This window comes from Astyanax mexicanus, chromosome 4 (genome assembly GCF_023375975.1).
Source record: "Astyanax mexicanus isolate ESR-SI-001 chromosome 4, AstMex3_surface, whole genome shotgun sequence".
Lineage (NCBI taxonomy): Eukaryota > Metazoa > Chordata > Actinopteri > Characiformes > Acestrorhamphidae > Astyanax > Astyanax mexicanus.
In genome coordinates, this window is record NC_064411.1 from 5,038,303 (window position 1) to 5,059,050 (window position 20,748).

Here is a 20,748-nt window from a genome sequence, read left to right on the forward strand (position 1 = left end):
ATATCCTATACCCAGTTTATAGACACATTTGGGACATACCGGGGTTGGACAATGAAACTGAAACACCTGTCTACAGTCACTCAGTTTTGGATTTTAGTTTGCATAAAAATAAATTTATGCCAGTTTTTACCTTGAGCTCTGGCTCGCTTCTTTTTTTTCCTCCTTTTTTCCTCCCTGTATCACAAACTCTTCTAGTTCCTCCCTTTACCCAAGTTTGATTTTAGGAAGTCTTTATAGCCACAGGGTCAAAATGAGACGCATAAACACTACAGAGCAGGGGTCTCACCATGGGCGCAGATGATTATAGTGACCTCATCCGAAATCTTCCATCTACAAGCATAAACGTTGGGGTTTTAATTTAATTAACTGCACGTTTGTGGAATTCTGTGTTCCACAATGCCCTCGTTTTTAAACTAGGAAGCGTTCAGTTCAGAGGTTACATTGTTCGGAGCTCCGTGTTCCAGTTCCAATGTAAATTTAACGCACCTTCTCAAGTCCGGTGTTCTATCATTTCATCCTACCCATCGAGTGGTCCTACCGAGGCTTACTGCGCATGCGCACATCATTTTTACGTCAAATGACGATGGTTTTCGGGTACGCCCATAATTTTATCCTACCTGGATATAAGTACGGTGAGTTAACTTGCTCTTTATAATGTTTTAACGTCTATTTAATGTTCATTGTTTGCTTTAAGCTTACTATATGAACTAGGCGTCATGTTAATGTCTGCAGGAGTGTTTTAAACGTGTACATAGAAGAAAAAAATACCTTGAGTGGTTAAAAATGGTGCGGTTAAGTTCAAAACTATTCAATGTTTGTAACGTTAACGTTACTCTCGGTGTTTTCGGTAGTTTGCGCTTACCCACGTGTAACTACGAGCCTTACCTCATTAATTTGGTGGGCTCAAGAGCACAAATATATTCAGAGGCTGTTTTAGGGCTTTTGAGCAAATACAGGTACATTAGTCTGGAGTTAAGACTTGTCTTTTAGCCTGATAAATGTACACAGAAGTTAGCTAGCCGAGTGAATTAAAGCTAGCCTTCTAGACACGGTTAGTTGAGCCTATTGTCTACGAAACTGAAACTTAAACAGGCCAAACCATGAATACTTAATATACAGTAATATAGTATAATATATATATATATATATATATATGTGTGTGTGTGTGTGTGTGTGTGTGTGTAAATATATATGTGCATATATTTGTGTGTGTATATATATATATATATATATATATATATATATATATATATATATATATATATATATATATATTTCTATTATAATAGAGTGGTATTATCAGTGCTTTTTGAAATTGTTTTGGACTTTAAATTGACCCTTTTCTTCCATCCATCTTCCGTGATAGCCATGGAAAAGAAGTGGGAAACAGTATACAATCTTCTGTCTTCGGGATCATACCCATCAGACTTTGACAAATCACAGCGGCAGAACCTTCGGAGATATGCCTCCAATTTTCAGATAAAGGGTTAGTTTATATAAGCATCTCTCTTTTTATGATCTCCTTTTTGCTCTCTCTCTCACCCACACACACACTCAGATGTATAGCATATATATGGTGATTATGTTCAGAATTCAGAATTACAAGCAAAAACAGTACTCCCTTCATTAAAACTATAGGTAGGATAATTCGATAGCCTAATTATGATCATAAAACAGTACTCCCTTCATTAAAACTATAGGTAGGATAATTCGATAGCCTAATTATGATCATAAAACAGTACTCCCTTCATTAAAACTATAGGTAGGATAATTTGATAGCCTAATTATAATCATAAAACAGTACTCCCTTCATTAAAACCATAGGTAGGACTGTAAAATCTCATTGATAATCTAATAAAGTATTTAATTGTATTATGTAGATGGAGATCTGTTTTTTGGGAATCAAAGAAGGGTTATTAAAACCAAAGAAGAAGCCATGTTGCTGTTCCAGGAGTTTCATTCCTCTCCCATGGGTGGACATTCAGGAATCTTAAAAACACGGACAGCCATGTGTTCCAGATTTTACTGGCATGGAATGTCAATCGACATTGACAACTGGGTATGTATTTTTTTTCTCATTTGTTAGTTTTTTTTAACCAATTACTGTATTTTCAAATAATTGCAAGCTGTTTGGATTTTAATTGGGTTCATCTTAAAGGTACTGGAATGTGATAAATGCCAGAAAATTGGAAAGCCTTTGACCGCTGCACAACCACTACAGTGCATTAAGGTAAATAATTGTGTTTTTGTACTGAATAATTCGCATGTGGTTGTGATTGCTTTTACCAAGTTAAACCAAAAAGAGAGTTTTCTCTCATTGCATGTTGAAAATGTAGTGAACTGAGCTGCACAATATAGACGTTGCAACACTATTCAATTATGGTAGAAACTCATAATGCCAATGAAAAATAAAGCCATAATACATGCTCCTGCATCAATTTTCTCATTTATGGTTTCAGCACATAAGCTGTCTTTTGCATTTTATGAAATGTCCTAACCAGTGGAGCAATGAAATTACTGCGAAATATTTAGTAAAACCTCCGTATATCAACTTAAATATTCATTATAAGCTACAAACTTTTGCCATCTCCTTTAAAGTTACTGGTTTGAGGTTGCATGTTTTTTTTTGGACTGCAACAGTGTCATGTTTCCAGTGACTAATTCAAACTCCTCCTTACCTTCTCCTTAACTTAAACAGTCTAATGAAATAAAGCCAAGTAAATCGATCAAAATATAATGTCATGGTTCTTAAATAATTCTGACACAGTGTCATTCTTTTTTTCTGAAAGTGAGAAAAATTAAAAGACAAGCAAATACTCTCCTTCCATTTTATTCAACATGTTATATCCTGAACTGCACAAATTCCAACTAGATATGATTGATTGTGCTCTTTTTGTAATCAACAATGTCCATGATCAAAAAAATAATTATGTAAGAAATATAGTGACCAGCCCTACTTTTATTTTTCTACTGCACTACCTCATATCTACAACTGATTACTTCCATACTTTATGTATAGTTTTTGTATTTATATATTTATGTATATATTTTTAAGTCTCAGTTTTGAATTTTAGTTTAGAGTCTTATATCCCTTACTGTGCTCTCTTATTGTACTACACCTATTGTTTTTCTACTGTGTTTTGTAACTGCTACTGGCTGCTAAATTTCCTTTGGGATCAATAAAGTATCTATATATCTGTCTTTAATTATAGCTTATTTGTTTTTTGCTTTGTAGGTGTCTGCGGTCTGGGAGCTCATTGGGATAGACCTAACAGGACCATTACCAAAAACTTCAGATGGCTTTCAATACATTTTGACAGTTACAGATTATTTCTCAAAATGGGTAGAGGCCTTTCCTTTGAAAACTAAATCTGCAGCTGAAGTGGGTAGAAATCTTTGTTCTATCATTTATAGACATGGCTGTCCAAAGCGCATCCTTTCAGATCAGGGACGGGAATTTGTTAATGATGTAAGCGTAATCATTAAACTGGAAAACTTTTGAGCCCTCTGTTTATTAGGATTCATAGTTGCTGTCTTGACACTATGCTTGTGATGATTGTGTATTTATTTTGCATGCAAATTGAATGTTTTTATAAATATATTTGATTACAATAATCATATCTTTTTAAAGCTTAACCATAGGCTTTGTGAATTGCTACACATCCAAAGGAGCGTAACAGCAGCCTATCATCCACAAACAAATGGCCTGGATGAGAAGACTAATGACAATATAAAAAGGTATATTTTTGTATTTATTACAATGCTTGCAAGGCAAAGCCAATTCAACCACACCCTATATAGTGCCTTATGGAAAGTGGCAAATGCATGTAATACAAGTGTCCCTTACATTGTTAATGGCATTGCAGACAGTGTGGACTCAACATATTTCCTGTTTTGTCTGATCAACTTCATGTTAATTGCATGTCATACATTAGTTTTAGATTTTAGGCCTTCAACACAATCCTAAAAGGTTGGGATAGTACAGCAATACAATTTTGTAAAATAACGAAATATTTCTTCGTTGTTTGATATCCTTGGTGCCTAAACCAATTATGATCATCGTGAGAAGGGCACTACAAAGTAGTAAATGCTTCACTGTGCCAACTTTAAGGATGTGCTATAGGCCTATAATACAGTATTTGAAGTATATTAACAAATAAGTTGTCTGCAATGAAATAAAGGGACATGTAAAAAACACTGGATTGTTTGTTTGCATTTTCCACACTTTCCCAACTTTTTCTGATTTGGAAATGCATAAAAGCATTGCTCTAAAACATGTCACATGGTGTTTTTTTGTGCATAAACTTGATGATTTCATTCTTTTCCAGCAAGCAATGCATTTCCTTTAGCAAATTAATATAGATCATTTGTTCCCCTAACTTTTGTACAGTTAAGCACCCCTTCATACTTTAACAGCAGTCACACTTCATTCAGCTTTCAGCACAGGATAAACTACTAGTCTAATAAATCGTCAATTTAAGTTGAAAAAGTGATATGCAAGTGGGACCAGGGAACAACACATTACTCTGTATCATAACTAATTCATGATAAAGAGTAAAATATTAAGTAAAATAAATGTTTGGTCATGTCCTGGACATATAGTGTCTGTACAGATAGTTAATGGAATGAATGAAATGAAGATTCATTTCAGAGATGTAGCCAAAACGTCACTGGTATTCCACATGGTGGATATTGGGAACCACTTATATATACTGGCATTAGCTATTATTTATTGGTAATTTGGTTTACGAAGCAATTTTTTTAATTAATTATATTTTTGCATTTTAGAGCCCTTAAAAAATTGGTCAATGACCAGCAAAACGATTGGAATGTCTATCTGGATGCCACCCTGTTTTCATTGCGGTCTAAAGTGCACACTACCACAAAATTCTCCCCGTTTCTTTTGATGTATGGGAGGGAGGCAGTGTTCCCTTCAGAGGTTCCTGTTGAAGTGCCAGTAAGTATGTTTTTGTCTTTACAATTGTAATAAAATTATGACTCTCTATTAGTTTCTCAGATGACAGTCTTGGAAGTCTGTTGATAATTTTCTTCTTACCATCATAATCCTAAATAACATGTAACAGTGTTGAGGTCTGGACTCTGGAGTGGTGAGTACATTATACTGAGAACACCAGAACCTTCCTACCTTCCTTGTTTTGTGTCTGTATCTTCCTTTCTCATTGAGGGCTTTATGACTGAAACACATCCTTCTAGACCCATAACATTCAGCTGTCTTTTCACAGAGGAAGGATGAACAAAAACACCTGAAACTGGGGCTTGTCTGTCTCTCTCTCTCTCTCTCTCTCTCTGTCTCTCTCTCTCTCTCTCTCTGTCTCTCTCTCTCTCTCTCTCTGCTCAAACTAATGTTTATCTGATGCAGGCAGTTTGGATAAGGCAGTTTACTCTGGTCTACTGTATTCACTAATTGGGGTAACATTTGCTGACTGTTTTTCAATTTAGCTTTCCAAGATTATTCTCCCTGAAGGAGGATACAGCGAGTTTCTTGATTCAAAACAAAAAACATCGGAAGCTGTTAAAAAAACAGCAGAAGATAACATACGTAAGTCTCAAGAAAAACAAAAAGAAGCATATGCCAGAAAAGTGCAGAAGAAATACCAAAATGTTGAGTATAATGATGGGGATGAAGTACTTCTACTGAATATGAGGAAGCGAGGAAGGAAAGGCGGAAGAATAGAACCGGATTTCTCTGGTCCATATGTTATCCAGTCAGTCCGTGGCAAACTTGTCACATTAAAAAACCCTGAAGGAGCCATCCTGAAAAACAAATACAACATTGGCCATCTAAAACCATATAGAAGAAGCCAGGCAGCCGACAGTAGCAGCAGCATCTTCTCTCCTTGTCCTCAGCAGTCTTCTTCCAAGAAGAAGAGTTCAGAAGAGTACACAGACCCAAATGTACAACGGTGCTCAGTTATACGTTTAGCTTCAAAACAAGCTGATGTCAAAAAACATGTGCAAACAACCACAGTAACTGAAAAGCCTGCAACAAAGAGCTCATCAAACACTGAAACAACTTCAGTAACTGAAAAGCCTGCAATGAAGAGCTCATCAAACACTGAAAGAAGCATTCAAGAAGAAGGTGGCATAGTTACAAAGTTCAGATTTTGACCTGTTGGTCCGTTTGTTACCAGTTTGGTCTAACCCAGAACATTTTTGTTCATGGAGGTTTGCCCATGATAAACTGTTTTCTTCTTCTTCTTCTTCTTTCTATAAGCCCCCTGGCTGTGTTTGAACTGTTGGTCTTAATCTTGCCATTTCACATTTTAGGGTGGACAAAATAACCTATGAAAATGCAAGGTATTTGATGTATCGAAGGAATTCTTCTCCAGCCCCTAGGTTGGATTTTTACACCTAACATCTTATGAATTAGGCTATGCACACTACTTTCCATTGATTCTCCCACAGTCCTAGATGATTCCTTTAAACATATTTGTTAAATAACAATCATTGTTTAGGTTATCATGTCCATCCCATTTATTTTTGCTTTTTTTGTTTGCATGAGGCCTGTTGGCCTGTTTGTTTTACACTGTTTGTTTTATTTTGCCCTGTTTTAGCCTTGTTTATCAGTATATAACTGATATGGTGATGCTAATGTTTACATATTTATTTTCAGTAATGAGACTCTGGTCTTCAAAGGACAACAATCAGGTGGAAGCAGTTGCCGGGCCATACAAATTGTATGATTCTTCTTTTAGAACACTGCAAGGGACCGAATGGGTCGCTGATGAAGTAAGAATTAGAAATAAATAAAGTTTAATTAGTCCTTCTCAGGATTTAGTTCCAACTGGCTGGACACTTTTGCTGCTGGATCAAACTATTCAAAGAGGCCAGGCAGTTGGAACAAAATCCTTAGAGAGATTTTTTTTATAAACAAATTGTTTATTTGTTTATTAACAATTATTGTGTGAATATAGGTGATTGATGCATACCTGAACCATCTGATTGAACAACATAAGGCAAGTAGGGTTTAAGGATGTAGTTATTTTGAGATTCTTTGATATGTTCTTATCATACTAATTGCTGGTTGCTGTTTTACAGACGCCTGTATATCAGCTGTGTGCAGTGGTTGCTTCTTCTTTAGCTGCTGGACAGTTTCGATGTCTCAGAAAGGTAATGCATTTACACATAAAGTTCTGGTGATTACTTAACCCATTTAGAACCATAACTAATATTTTCTGTTGAAAACCTAAACGCAGATGAAGTTCCCAGTTGAGGACACATGGCTGTGCCCTGTCAATACCGGAGGACATTGGATTCTTGTGGTGTGTGTTCTTAAAATTACATATTTCCAGTAATGTTGCTTTGTTCATTTCCAGTTATGGGTCACAATATATTGTCAGGATATATATTTCAATGCATACTACAGTGGAAAACACTGAAGTTCATAAAATCAAATTCAAGCATTTAATTCTTAGTTCCTATTTCACCAACAAGGGTATTTTTAAAGGGGTTAAACACTGAAATATTTTGGAATGAACAGTGATCTGAGTAATACTGTGTGTACGTAAAATACATTGGACAATCTTAAAGAAAGATTTGTTTGAGGTAAAGAACCATTTTTGTACACAATATAAATAAATGCAGGATGTAATAATGTTAAATTTATTTAAACCATATCATATCAATGCATGAAAATGCATTGTTTTAAATTTAATACAAGCAACAAATTAAAAAAAAAAATGTTCACCACTGTGTTAATCATTTGGGAACTAAGGACGGGGAGACACATAATATACTCAGTCATCTTACTGACCTTTCAAATCAAATAATTTTTTCCACCGGGTGTTTTTAGAATTATTCAGCTTTTGTACATTTTTTTGTGTTACTTTTTTTGGAAATAGGATTGTATTTGGGAAAAAAAATTAACAGAAAATCACTGTTAAACCAAAGTATTTACATTAATTTTTTTTAGATTGTCAGCATGTCAAGAAAGATCCTCTCCATCATTGACCCCATGGGAAATGAGGGATTATATGAGAGAAAGATTTTGCGGAACTGGAGGTAAGCTTCTTATTAAGAAACCTATTTCATCTTTTTTACAAAGAAACATACGCGTTCTGATTGCAAATATTATGTTTTGGGCCAAATAGGAATTTTTTAAAGATGATTGGACACCAAGATCACAGCGCTGAATGGCGAACAACAGTATTGAAACACAACCCACAGCAAGATGCGAGCAGCTGTGGCGTTTTAGTGCTAAAGGTATGTTAACTTTTTCAGCTTTTGTTCACATAAATATCTTCAGGCCAATTGGTGTATGGTTTAAAAGGTTTGTAAATAATATTGCAGTTCGCAGAAGATTTTCTTTCTACTGGAGCTATCGACAATGTGCAGACAACACAAGCAGCTATTAGCACCGCCCGAATGGGGATAGCCTGTTCATTGCTTGAACGTAAAGGTGAGTTGTGTAGCAGTGGCCATTATTACCATATCGTACATTATATTTTGTCTCTCACCTATGCTCTATGAATCAATTTTGGTTAGGTGATATAGTATTTTATGTATGAATCAAATTGTGTAGTGATGCTTGTCATCAGTGAAATACAACCATAAAATACTCACAGTTCTTTCAGTGTGTGTTGTACTGGTACATGTGGGTGAGACACTACAGTGTTGCTGTTGTTTTCGAACACTGTCCATTCACTGTCCACTCTATTATTAATTTCTAACTGGTAGGTCTACCTTGTTAATGTAAAGTTAGAGATAATAGCTGCACAGTTTGTGTTCCTCTAGTCCTTGATCAGTGCAAACATGACACTGTTGGCTGGATGTTTCTGGTTGATGTATTATTCTCAGTCCAACAGTGACACAGTTCTATTTAAACACTCCAGCAGCACTGCTGTGTCTGATCCACTCACATCAGAACAACACAAACTAACACCACCATTTCAGGGTCACTGCAGTCATGTAACATTGTCATTGCAGTAGCATTTTTCTTTTTGTGCAAAAAAAAAATAATGAAAATGAATTTGCTTCAAGGCAATGCAGAGGACTACTGCACAGTTTGCTCTATGCTGGAAGGGGATGGAGACAAGAGCATGACTGAAATGGTAAATATTTACATGTCTGCAAGTATGCAGTACTCTCATTGTTAATGAGTTACAATAAAATAAATAAGTAAATATAATCGTTTTTAATGTTTTCTTTTTCCCATTTGTCACACATTGTTAATGGATATCAATTTGATTTTTTTTTTTTTTTTTAGGTGCAGTGTGATGTGTGCAGTCGCTGGGCACATTTTGAATGTGTCCAATATAGTAAAGAGATTTCCGCCAACTACCACTGTAGAAAGTGTACAGTTAACAAATAACCTGAATGTATTTTTTCCTGGATTAAGCTGCACTTTGCACTGTTTGTTTTAAAATGTAAAATCTAAGTACACTGTATAATATGTTTATAAAAATGTGTGTTATTGGATTACAATGCAATGTTCAACTTAATTAGTAAAAGTATTAGCAAACCATGAGAAAAAAAAACTTTGGGGATTCAGTAAAATCACAGTGAACCTTAATCAACTCCCATCAGGTCATCCGATTGTGGTTATTTCTGCTATCAAATTATCCTACCTATAGTTTTAATGAAGGGAGTACTGTTTTATGATTATAATTAGGCTATCAAATTATCCTACCTATGGTTTTAATGAAGGGAGTACTGTTTTATGATCATAATTAGGCTATCAAATTATCCTACCTATAGTTTTAATGAAGGGAGTACTGTTTTATGATTATAATTAGGCTATCAAATTATCCTACCTATAGTTTTAATGAAGGGAGTACTGTGTTATGATCATAATTAGGCTATCAAATTATCCTACCTATAGTTTTAATGAAGGGAGTACTGTTTTATGATCATAATTAGGCTATCAAATTATCCTACCTATAGTTTTAATGAAGGGAGTACTGTTTTATGATTATAATTAGGCTATCAAATTATCCTACCTATAGTTTTAATGAAGGGAGTACTGTTTTATGATCATATTAAGGCTATCAAATTATCCTACCTATAGTTTTAATGAAGGGAGTACTGTTTTATGATTATAATTAGGCTATCGAATTATCCTACCTATGGTTTTAATGAAGGGAGTACTGTTTTATGATTATAATTAGGCTATCAAATTATCCTACCTATGGTTTTAATGAAGGGAGTACTGTTTTATGATCATATTAAGGCTATCAAATTATCCTACCTATGGTTTTAATGAAGGGAGTACTGTTTTATGATTATAATTAGGCTATCAAATTATCCTACCTATGGTTTTAATGAAGGGAGTACTGTTTTATGATTATAATTAGGCTATCAAATTATCCTACCTATGGTTTTAATGAAGGGAGTACTGTTTTATGATCATAATTAGGCTATCAAATTATCCTACCTATGGTTTTAATGAAGGGAGTACTGGTTTATGATTATAATTAGGCTATCAAATTATCCTACCTATAGTTTTAATGAAGGGAGTACAGTTTTATGATCATAATTAGGCTATCAAATTATCCTACCTATAGTTTTAATGAAGGGAGTACTGTTTTATGATTATAATTAGGCTATCAAATTATCCTACCTATGGTTTTAATGAAGGGAGTACTGTTTTATGATTATAATTAGGCTATCAAATTATCCTACCTATAGTTTTAATGAAGGGAGTACTGTTTTATGATTATAATTAGGCTATCGAATTATCCTACCTATAGTTTTAATGAAAGGAGTATTATCAAATAGAAAGTGAAACACAAAACACGCGCGGTAGTATTTTTCGACAAAGTAGCATAAATCGACAGATATAATCTATCATTCTGCGCCACGGTAGGACGTTTCGACAAGGTAGGACAAATCGTCAGAACACCGGACCAGATCCACTAAACAGACCTGACTGTAGCGCGGATCTGCCGGAGGTAAAACGGATCCGGATCGGAGTAGTCTGCTATCAGGGTAGGGTTCTACGCACCTTCGGTGCTTGAACCCTAATAAGTAAACAATAAAAAGTGTGTAAGTTATTGTACATTTTATATCAATAATTCAGACTTTAGTTCAGTTAAAAACTCTATTAGACTATTAGACAACCATATGTGACCCTCATAATCCAAATTCATGTAAACAAATAAAACATTACAAAACAGGGGTACGTTTCCCAAAAGCGTAGTTGCTAACTACGTTAGCAACTTACATAGTCTGGACGATGCAGCTGCGACGCAGGTGTTTCCCAAAAGCGTGGTTGGAACTATGGAGGTAACCACGTTAGTAACTTACATAGTGCGAACCTTAGTTAAGCTACTCAGGTGTTTCCCAAAACCGTAGTTCCAGCGAATATTCGCAAATACCGTGGTTCAGCTGCGTCGTTCCAACTACAGCTCTAGACCTGTCGTTAGGAGCTTAGTTCCTGGTTATTAGTGCAGACGATGGACGGTAGGACTCAGAAAGCTGATAAATCACATTAATATTGCTGCACGAGGATTTAAGATGTCAAGTGTACCTATTTTTTTTAATGTTTGTGTTAATTACATTAATTGAGCCACTTCACTTTTACCCATGTGCGCCCAGGTAAAATAATAAAATTCAGTCCTTTTTTTTAATGTATGTCTTTAACATTTAGCTTTATTTGGCAAACATGAATTCAGTGTAGTGAAAAGAGAAGTGCTCTTTAGCTAAAATGTATTTTACAGTCTTGGAAAGATGTATGTCAATTATTCAAGCAGGCATCTCTTGAGTAAAGATAACTTGTGCTGTGAACATTTATGAAATAGTTAATAATTATTTTTTTAAACCCATTGTGCTATATGCACTCTGTGTAAGATATGCAATAAGCAGGTGTTTTGAATTACCGAATTATCCTCTGGAGGTAACAGGGCCAGACAGAGTGTGAATAAAGAAAATTTATTATTTAGCCAATACAACGTGTTTCTAGGCCTATACAAATGTTATCAATTAGTATTTGTTAAATAATATATTACAGGAAATACGTAGAAATATGTAGGCTACATTAATATATATGTAAAAAATAATAACATTAATTGCCATTATGAAAAAAAAACATAGAGAATAAAACCACGACTGGGATTCGAACTAGGCTTCCATCCAGTGTCTGTCGAGTTTTGCTACCCTGTCAAACCGTATTATCCTAGTGCATATTTAATTTTTAAATATAAAATTGCTAGAAAAAGCCCCATATTTAAACATGCTTTCGGTAGGATATTTGGAAAGCCTGAATCAAAATATCAGGAGACAGTTTAGGGTTATTAGGGTGATTATAAACCTTATTTTTTTTATTAATGCTAACTTATAATTACTTTCATTATCATCAGCTGTCATTTACGCATTTGTAATACTCAGAAATAATGGCAAGGGGTTTCTGGTTGTTTAATGCACCCAAAAAGAACAGAATTACCATAAAAAAACAATAAATAAATAAAAAATGTTTCCACGCATGGGCGCTGGTGTTGAGAAGCACATCTCGATGGGTTGCACAATTCGACAGAACACCGCGCGCTGCACTGTCGTAGGCGCTCTGCTGAACCACTGAGTAACACATTTCTCATGTCTCATTTTAATAAGACTTCTTCAGAATGGTGATTATTTTATTTAAAAAAAAAATATTGCAATAGCAAATATGTGTGTTTTTTTTAAGTAACACGGTCTGTTACAAATAATAATGAATATATAGCAATTATTGTCTACATTTTACTTGCAGTTCATTGTTATTTTATTAATAGTATTGTTGTCCGTTATGTTCTGGTGATAATTACAATATAAATAGCCTAAATGATACATTAGTAACATATTTTTGGCATAATATTTTAAAGATTGTGAGTTTTGCACGTTTTCTGCTGGGAAAGTCTGGCCGAACACGTCTGGAAACACCTTAGTTAAGACCACGGTGGTTCAAACCAACATAGTTCAGACTTCTGTGGTACCAACAAAGTACGATGGTTTCGGGAAACGGTCGTACTACAGATGTTAGTTAGTTTAACGATGCATCGTACCACGTTAGTTCAATGCTAGGCTCCGTCGTTGTACGGGAAACGCACCCCAGGTAAACAGATTTGTATTCTCACTCATTCATAAATCACTGCAGTGTCTGTGTTCCACCAGCAGATGGCCTCCAAGCTCCACCAAAAAACATCTCCTCTAGAAATCTGATCAGGAGCAGATAATAGCAGCTGCTGAATAAAATCATCTCAACAAACAAACAAAAAAGTTAATGTAAGAATTTACTGTATCTGGACCTGTAATATATTCACGCACTTGTTTGAACACACCACACAAAGCTGACAAAACAAGTCACAAGATTATTACACAAAAAAATAAGTATTACATAGAAAACTATTACATTAAAAATCCACACAAATTATATATTATATTGTATTATATACAAATATTTATGATTAATAAATTAACAAACAAACAAACAATTGCGTTAAGGAAATTAAAAACACGTTTCCGCATTTCCGCAGCGTGAGGCTATTTTTCTAGATTTTTTATCTTGTACACTACTTAGGGAGCCTAATGAAGAAACACCATGTCTCCTATAGGCATAAAATATGCATTATTACACACATTATCAGCCACCAATATCAGAGTAAGAGCTGTTACTATTAAAATAAAAGCTTAAGTGAATATATTTTCTAGTTAATATAGAGTATTTTAATCTGAATGTAAAATAGGGGACCCTTCAGCAGGGGGGCACCGAAGTAAACAAAACTTTAATTTCCTAAAAAAACTTTTGACACAAGTCAAACGAGCGCTGGACTTTAATCTACACAGATTTCTCTCCTTAAAACTGATTATTTGGGTGAGTAAAGCTCTTACATTTATTTACAGTAAGCTTAGATTTACACAATTTTGACTGAAATGGCTGAAAATAGAGGCCGCTACGCTAGCTAGCTAGCGCTTAGCTACCTAGTTACAAGCCATAGCAACCGCTCACATAGCCGAGTTCTAACACCAGTGTGGCTAAATACACTAATTACAATATAAAAGACACACACAGGGGACAGTATGAACACCTACCTGCTGTTTTACTGCTGTTTTTAGCCTCTTTAATTCTACATGCTAATCGCTAAATTAGCTTCAGTCACCTAGCTTAGCTAGCTAGCTCAGGGGTGCGTTTCCCGTACAACGACGGAGCCTAGCATTGAACTAACGTGGTACGATGCATCGTTAAACTAACTAACATCTGAAGTACGACCGTTTCCCGAAACCATCGTACTTTGTTGGTACGACAGAAGTCTGAACTATGTTGGTTTGAACCACTGTGGTCTTAACTAAGGTGTTTCCAGATGTGTTCGGCCAGACTTTCCCAGCAGAAAACGTGCAAAACTCACAATCTTTAAAATATTATGCCAAAAATATGTTACTAATGTATCATTTAGGCTATTTATATTGTAATTATCACCAGAACATAACGGACAACAATACTATTAATAAAATAACAATGAACTGCAAGTAAAATGTAGACAATAATTGCTATATATTCATTATTATTTGTAACAGACAGTGTTACTTAAAAAAAACATACACATATTTGCTATTGCAATATTTTTTTTAAATAAAATAATCACCATTCTGAAGAAGTCTTATTAAAATGAGACATGAGAAATGTGTTACTCAGTGGTTCAGCAGAGCGCCTACGACGTGCAGCGCGCGGTGTTCTGTCGAATTGTGCAACCCATCGAGATGTGCTTCTCAACACCAGCGCCCATGCGTGGAAACATTATTTATTTATTTATTGTTTTTTTATGGTAATTCTGTTCTTTTTGGTTGCATTAAACAACCAGAAACCCCTTGCCATTATTTCTGAGTATTACAAATGCGTAAATGACAGCTGATGATAATGAAAGTAATTATAAGTTAGCAATAATAAAAAAATAAGGTTTATAATCACCCTAATAACCCAAAACTGTCTCCTGATATTTTGATTCAGGCTTTCCAAATATTCTACCGAAAGCATGTTTAAATATGGGGCTTTTTCTAGCAATTTTATATTTAAAAATTAAATATGCACTAGGATAGTACGGTTTGACAGGGTAGCAAAACTCGACAGACACCGGATGGACGCCTAGTTCGAATCCCAGTCGTGGTTTTATTCTCTTAATGTTTTTTCTCATAATGGCAATTAATGTTATTATTTTTTACATATATATTAATGTAGCCTACATATTTCTACTTATTTCCTGTAATATATTATTTAACAAATACTAATTGATAACATTTGTATAGGCCTAGAAACACGTTGTATTGGCTAAATAATAAATTTTCTTTATTCACACTCTGTCTGGCCCTGTTACCTGCAGAGGATAATTAGGTAATTCAAAACACCTGCTTATTGCATATCTTATTCACAGAGTGCATATAGCACAATGGGTTTAAAAAAATAATTATTAACTATTTCATAAATGTTCACAGCACAAGTTATCTTTACTCAAGAGATGCCTGCTTGAATAATTGGCATACATCTTTCCAAGACTGTAAAATACATTTTAGCTAAAGAGCACTTCTCTTTTCACTACACTGAATTCATGTTTGCCAAATAAAGCTAAATGTTAAAGACATACATTAAAAAAAGGACTGAATTGTATTATTTTACCTGGGCGCACATTGGTAAAAGTGAAGTGGCTCAATTAATGTAATAAACACAAACATTAAAAAGAAATAGGTACTTTTGATATCTTAAATCCTCGTGCAGCAATATTAATGTGATTTATCAGCTTTCTGAATCCTACCGTCCATCGTCTGCACTAATCACCAGCAACTAAGCTCTTAACGACAGGTCTAGAGCTGTAGTTGGAACGACGCAGCTGAACCACTGTAGTTGCGAACATTTGCTGGAACCACGGTTCTGGGAAACACCTGAGTAGCTTAACTAAGGTTCGCACTATGTAAGTTACTAACGTGGTTACCTCCATAGTTCCAACTACGCTTTTGGGAAACACCTGCGTCGCAGCTGCATCGTCCAGACTAAGTAAGTTGCTAACGTAGTTAGCGTAGTTAACGTAGTTAGCAACTACGCTTTTGGGAAACGTACCCCAGATGTCTTCTGTTTTATCCAAATTTTATTTTGCTCCTGCTACATCTTCATGAATTTTATAATCCGGAACTCTTTCTGATTTCTCACGATTACTGTGATGTCGTCATCAGCAAAGTCTGTAAGTTTAAAAGATTCTTTACCTAAGATATCAATTCCTTTAATTCTGGTATCATTTTTAATTTTATTTAAAAGAGGACTAACTTTTAACACACACATAATACTGCACTTAAAGGGCAGCCTTGTTTTACTCCTCTATGTGTCTTAAATTATTTTAAAATACCCTTTAACATTAATTTGAGCTTCTGATTTTACATATAATAACTTGATCTTATGGAGGAAATTTGGTGGAAAACCACAGTGCTGCAAATCATTCCATAAATATTCCCTGGAAAAAAAGCCTTTTTCTAATCTAAAGTAATTATATAAAATTCCTTATCATTATTTAAATGTATTCATTTATTATAAATCAAGGTAATCACAGATTTATAGAACAATTCATTCATTTTTCCATCTCTAATACCTTCATTAAAATAATTTTGTAATAAACTTATAATTTCATTTATACAGGATTATACATTTTGCAGGTTAACAATTTCTTCCTTTGTAATTGGTTGACATTGACGAGAGGTCCTCTGCTTGTAATTTTGAACAGCCTGATTAATGATTGTGAATTTTTTTGTTTCCTGTGTAGTTTCTGTTTTTCTTTTTTGTTTTCTATTACATTCCCATGCTCATCTCTAATCCATTTAATTATCTGCGTGACATTAAGTTCTCTAAAAAGTGTCATTTTAATAACTCGATCTTGAGCTGTGTTAACATTATTAATTATAAATTGATAGATTTGATAAATTTATAGATTAACCTTCCAGGAATCAATTATCTGTAATTAATTATTTCAAACAATTGATTATAGAATAATAAACCAATTCCATCAGCTTTACATTCTCCAATAGAAAAGAATGAATAACCATTATCCCACATTTTTTTGGATTTTCTATATCTTCATATGTATTTAGTTTCGTTTACTGTAAACACAACACACCAAATCTCTGCTTTTTTTTCTTTTAAATATACAAAATTTCTCATTCCTGTTCTTTTTATACTGAATCCCCCAACACTGCATAGTGCAATATTAAGTCAGACAGAGGAGATAAAGAAATGTTTATTTCTTTTATTTTTCTTAGTGTACCGTTCATTCTGCTTCTAACCTCCTTTTTTAGGTTTACTCTTCCGTTTCGTTTCGTTGGATGCAGCAGCCCCTGTGCGTATGTATGGTGGTAGATCTGGTCATAGATGGAAGGAGAGGTGATGAAGAAGGAGGAGGAACTTGGTTTGCTTGTGTTTCGGCTGCTGCAGACTCGTACTCCTCGCTGCTGTCTCCTTCAGACGAGGTGCTGGTGTTTGGATTTCCTCCGTCTGTCTCTCCGCTGCTGCTGCTGCTTCCGCTGCTACTTAAATCTTCATGATGACTCATTTCCATCCTCTACTCTTTCACTTCCATTGTAGAGAGCTTCACTTGGACCTGGTTCCTCCACTGCGTCTGGTTGAACTCGGTTTGGGTGACTGATCGTTGGACGTGTTCTTAGAGGGATTTAATTTCTTCAGAAACTACTTCCTCTTTTTTATTTCCACTTACTGTCCACACAGTCACCATTATTAAAATACACACCTAAAATTTGTATTTGCTCTTTATCTGGAACATCGACTCTGAACTTCTTTCTTTGATCCCCAATCCACACACATTCAGATTTAGCCATATTAAGCTTTGCACCAGAAAGTTTTATATTAAATGTATAATATTCCATTATAATGTCTAAGTCTTTTTTTGTTTTAATAAAAACTGTAATATCATCTGTATAAGCTGTGATTTTAACTAAATAATCTCCTCTTTTAATACCTTGTATTCTTTCATCATTATGGCTAGAACGTAAATGGCAGAACTCAGAGGATAATCTTGTTTTATTCCTCCTATCGGCCTCTGTTTTTGCTCCACTCATCCATCAAGTTTTTCTGAGTTAAAGTTTGTTGAATTTTTAAGAGTGCAGGTACGTAACAGTTTAAGATTTTATCCTGACGTTTTTTTTTTTTTTTTATCTGACTTCATGATCAACATTTAACCTGAAATGAATTTCTATTGACGTTGGTGATCAGCTGGATAGTGAGGGTTTTATCCTCCAGTTAGACCAGGAGCTCACCACTCACCCTGCTACTCCTACCATGTCCAACTGTTAGTCCTCATTTACTTGTTTTTATTAAATATATAACTTTATGAAATGTGATTGTAACATTAACACCATGTGAGCATTTTTTTGGTTTTACTGAAAATTGTGAAAAAAATGTTAATCCTATGAATGCTCTGTAAGTTCATATAAATCAGCAATTTCTGAACAATATCACCACAGTTTTTGACATGTTTTTCTATAATTTACATATATTTGACACACTGGACCAAAAAAAATCCATGTGATGTCAACCACCCTTATATAAAATGCAGAACATCTCAAAGACACTAGATGGAGGCAGTGCTCCTTTCTCCCAGCATTATTATCACAGTGCACACACATGCAGTATAGTCACGTCAGAGTATAAAATTAACCAACTGTTTTTTATTTTAAAAAATGTATTTAAGAGGTAAATGAAATTATTTAGTGATTTTTGTTTCTAAATAGCTTATTATTATTTTTTTGTTTTGTTTTGTTTTGTTTTGTTTGTCATTTACCTTTATGTAACCCTTAAATAAGTAATGACAGTGAGCTCAGGCTGTTTAATGCAGTCATAGAAAACAGAATCATCTTGAAAAACTCATGAGAACGTTATAAAATGTGGGGCAGATCATGCGCAGTGCGGGGAGGAGCACTTTTGGACGGGTAGCAGAACTCGGCAGAACACCGGTCTGAAAACTGGGGGGGTTTACAGCTGTGTGGGAGAAACTTCAGACTCATGAATATTCAAACATTCCATTCAACCGTGTAATATGATTGGCTGACGAACAATGGCTCCGCCCTCCCAGCGTCTATTCGCTGAGAGAGTTAGGGGGCGGGGCTTAGAGGGAGAGCGGTGTGACGCAGTGAGGAGGAAGTGAAAGTAAGTTCAGTCTCCTCCATTAGAAGAGGACAGAAGTCTGGATTCACTCGGTAAGTTCAGAACTGAAGAGAATGTAGAACAGAACCGTGTAGCTTAAAGTCAGAACCGGTTCTAAAGGTTCCTCAGATTCTTTAAGCTCAGCTCAGTGTCCGATTCCACTGGAAGAACCAGGATCAGCATGGAGATCTGAACCGGGCCTGGATCAGACCTGGACCTGGTCTAGATCAGACCGGCTGGAGAACAATCAGCTGTAACAGATCAATAATGCTGTAAACTGAAGAGAAATGCGCAGATATAGATTGATAGTTATTGATCACAGTGTAGTTTATGCTGTTTAAAGCGCATTACTGCTTAATGTGGGCTTTGATCTGTTGGGGAGATAAAAACACGGAGCTGCTATAAAGGCGTGTTTATATGCAGTAGCGCTGTTCAACCAGCAGGGGGAGCAACGGAGCTCAAGATCACGTGGTGTGTTAGCGTTTTTAATCCTGCTGTTTTATATTATACTTAAATAATCTCTCTATTCTGATTCAGTAACATAATATTAATATCATTATTAATAATAGAACAGTGTGTATATTTATAATGTTGTGTAATGCAGTAATATTACTACTAATAATTAAATTATAATCATTATAATAACAGTAAATGTTTCTGTAATCTGTAGAATAATGTGTAATGAGGGTAAATCACACTGTTATGTATCGTTCTCTGTTTGTTTTGTTTTGTTAGTTTATCAGGTTTTGTTTAATGCAGTTCTGATGATAATGTCATTATTGTAAGAATAAAGGTTTTATTGTAACGGCTGATCTGTTCTCAGGGGTCGGTGTCGGCAGTGTTCAGCTGTGTGTGAATGAAGAAGAGTAAATGATGGATCTTCAGAACTCCAGCAGTGGAGGAGGACCTCCTGTCCTAAAGTGAGTAAATTAAGTGATGGGTTTAATATGTAAAGTAGTTTTGTATTGTAATGGTTTCAGCTCTAATCCTGGAGCTGTGATCTGCATATTTTACAGTTTTAAAATATTGAGAACAGAGTTTCTCCTGGACCAGAGTCAGAACCCTGTGCTGTATTTAAACACAGAGAAACGCTTAACAAACCAGCCAGTTATTCTTATAGTAGAATGTGTTTCTAATCTGTATTTAAACACAGAAACGATAAACAAACCACAGAAACAGTATTAGGTGGTTGCTGTAGTGATATTATGCTGTTGCTAGGTGGTTGCTATGGTATGGGGTGGTTGCATATTTGTGTAAAAAAATATGGTCCATATTTTTTAACATAAATGTGACGATTTGCTCAAAATCTGGATCGGATTAGTCTGTAGTGAAAGTGAACTCTGAACCAGATCCATTCTGAGGATCCGTCTCGGATTTTACCACACGCTGTCTGGGTTTACATTAGCATTAGAAATGAGGAAATCCTGATGTGCTGCATTTATATAGATCAGATGGAAGTGATTGGGTTTGTTATTAAAGCTGTGGAATGAAGCTTCTCACAGAAAGACTTGTTCTATTCTGTTCTGGGGTGCGTTTCCGGTACAACGACGGAGCCTAGCATTGAACTAACGTGGTACGATGCATCGTTAAACTAACTAACATCTGAAGTACGACCGTTTCTCGAAACC

General features: G+C 35.1%; 2 protein-coding genes across 8 annotated transcripts in view; both read left to right on the forward strand.

Annotated features, from left to right (window-relative positions):
* Positions 1-20,748, forward strand: part of LOC103028529 (NACHT, LRR and PYD domains-containing protein 3) — a 383,714-nt gene that overhangs the window by 270,763 nt on the left and 92,203 nt on the right. For 2 of the 7 annotated variants that reach the window (XM_049477119.1, XM_049477116.1), the window contains exon 1: positions 19,767-20,040. In XM_049477119.1, coding sequence (XP_049333076.1) covers positions 19,991-20,040 — 50 coding nt within the window. In that variant the 5' untranslated portion in view covers positions 19,767-19,990. Of the gene's footprint in view, positions 1-18,751; positions 19,174-19,273; positions 19,592-19,763; positions 20,041-20,748 lie in introns of those variants that run through there. The other 5 variants (XM_049477112.1, XM_049477115.1, XM_049477114.1 and 2 more) reach the window with 5 other exon arrangements.
* LOC111197639 (gypsy retrotransposon integrase-like protein 1) lies at positions 490-9,542 on the forward strand. The gene is made up of 17 exons (XM_049477222.1): positions 490-632; positions 1,367-1,486; positions 1,881-2,059; positions 2,159-2,230; positions 3,236-3,469; positions 3,632-3,738; positions 4,789-4,957; positions 5,461-6,100; positions 6,635-6,750; positions 6,936-6,977; positions 7,060-7,131; positions 7,218-7,283; positions 7,934-8,022; positions 8,112-8,223; positions 8,311-8,419; positions 9,001-9,071; positions 9,227-9,542. Exons 1-17 carry the CDS (start codon positions 554-556, stop codon positions 9,329-9,331), a joined length of 2,382 nt encoding a protein of 793 aa, XP_049333179.1. The 5' UTR covers positions 490-553; the 3' UTR covers positions 9,332-9,542.

Bases quoted from the DNA above. Each gene is read 5' to 3' on its own strand.
- LOC111197639 (XM_049477222.1), top strand. From the start codon at position 554: ATGCGCACATCATTTTTACGTCAAATGACGATGGTTTTCGGGTACGCC. The intron at 8,224-8,310 runs GTATGTTAACTT...ATAATATTGCAG, and splicing joins GTGGCGTTTTAGTGCTAAAG to TTCGCAGAAGATTTTCTTTC. The intron at 8,420-9,000 runs GTGAGTTGTGTA...ATTTGCTTCAAG, and splicing joins TTCATTGCTTGAACGTAAAG to GCAATGCAGAGGACTACTGC.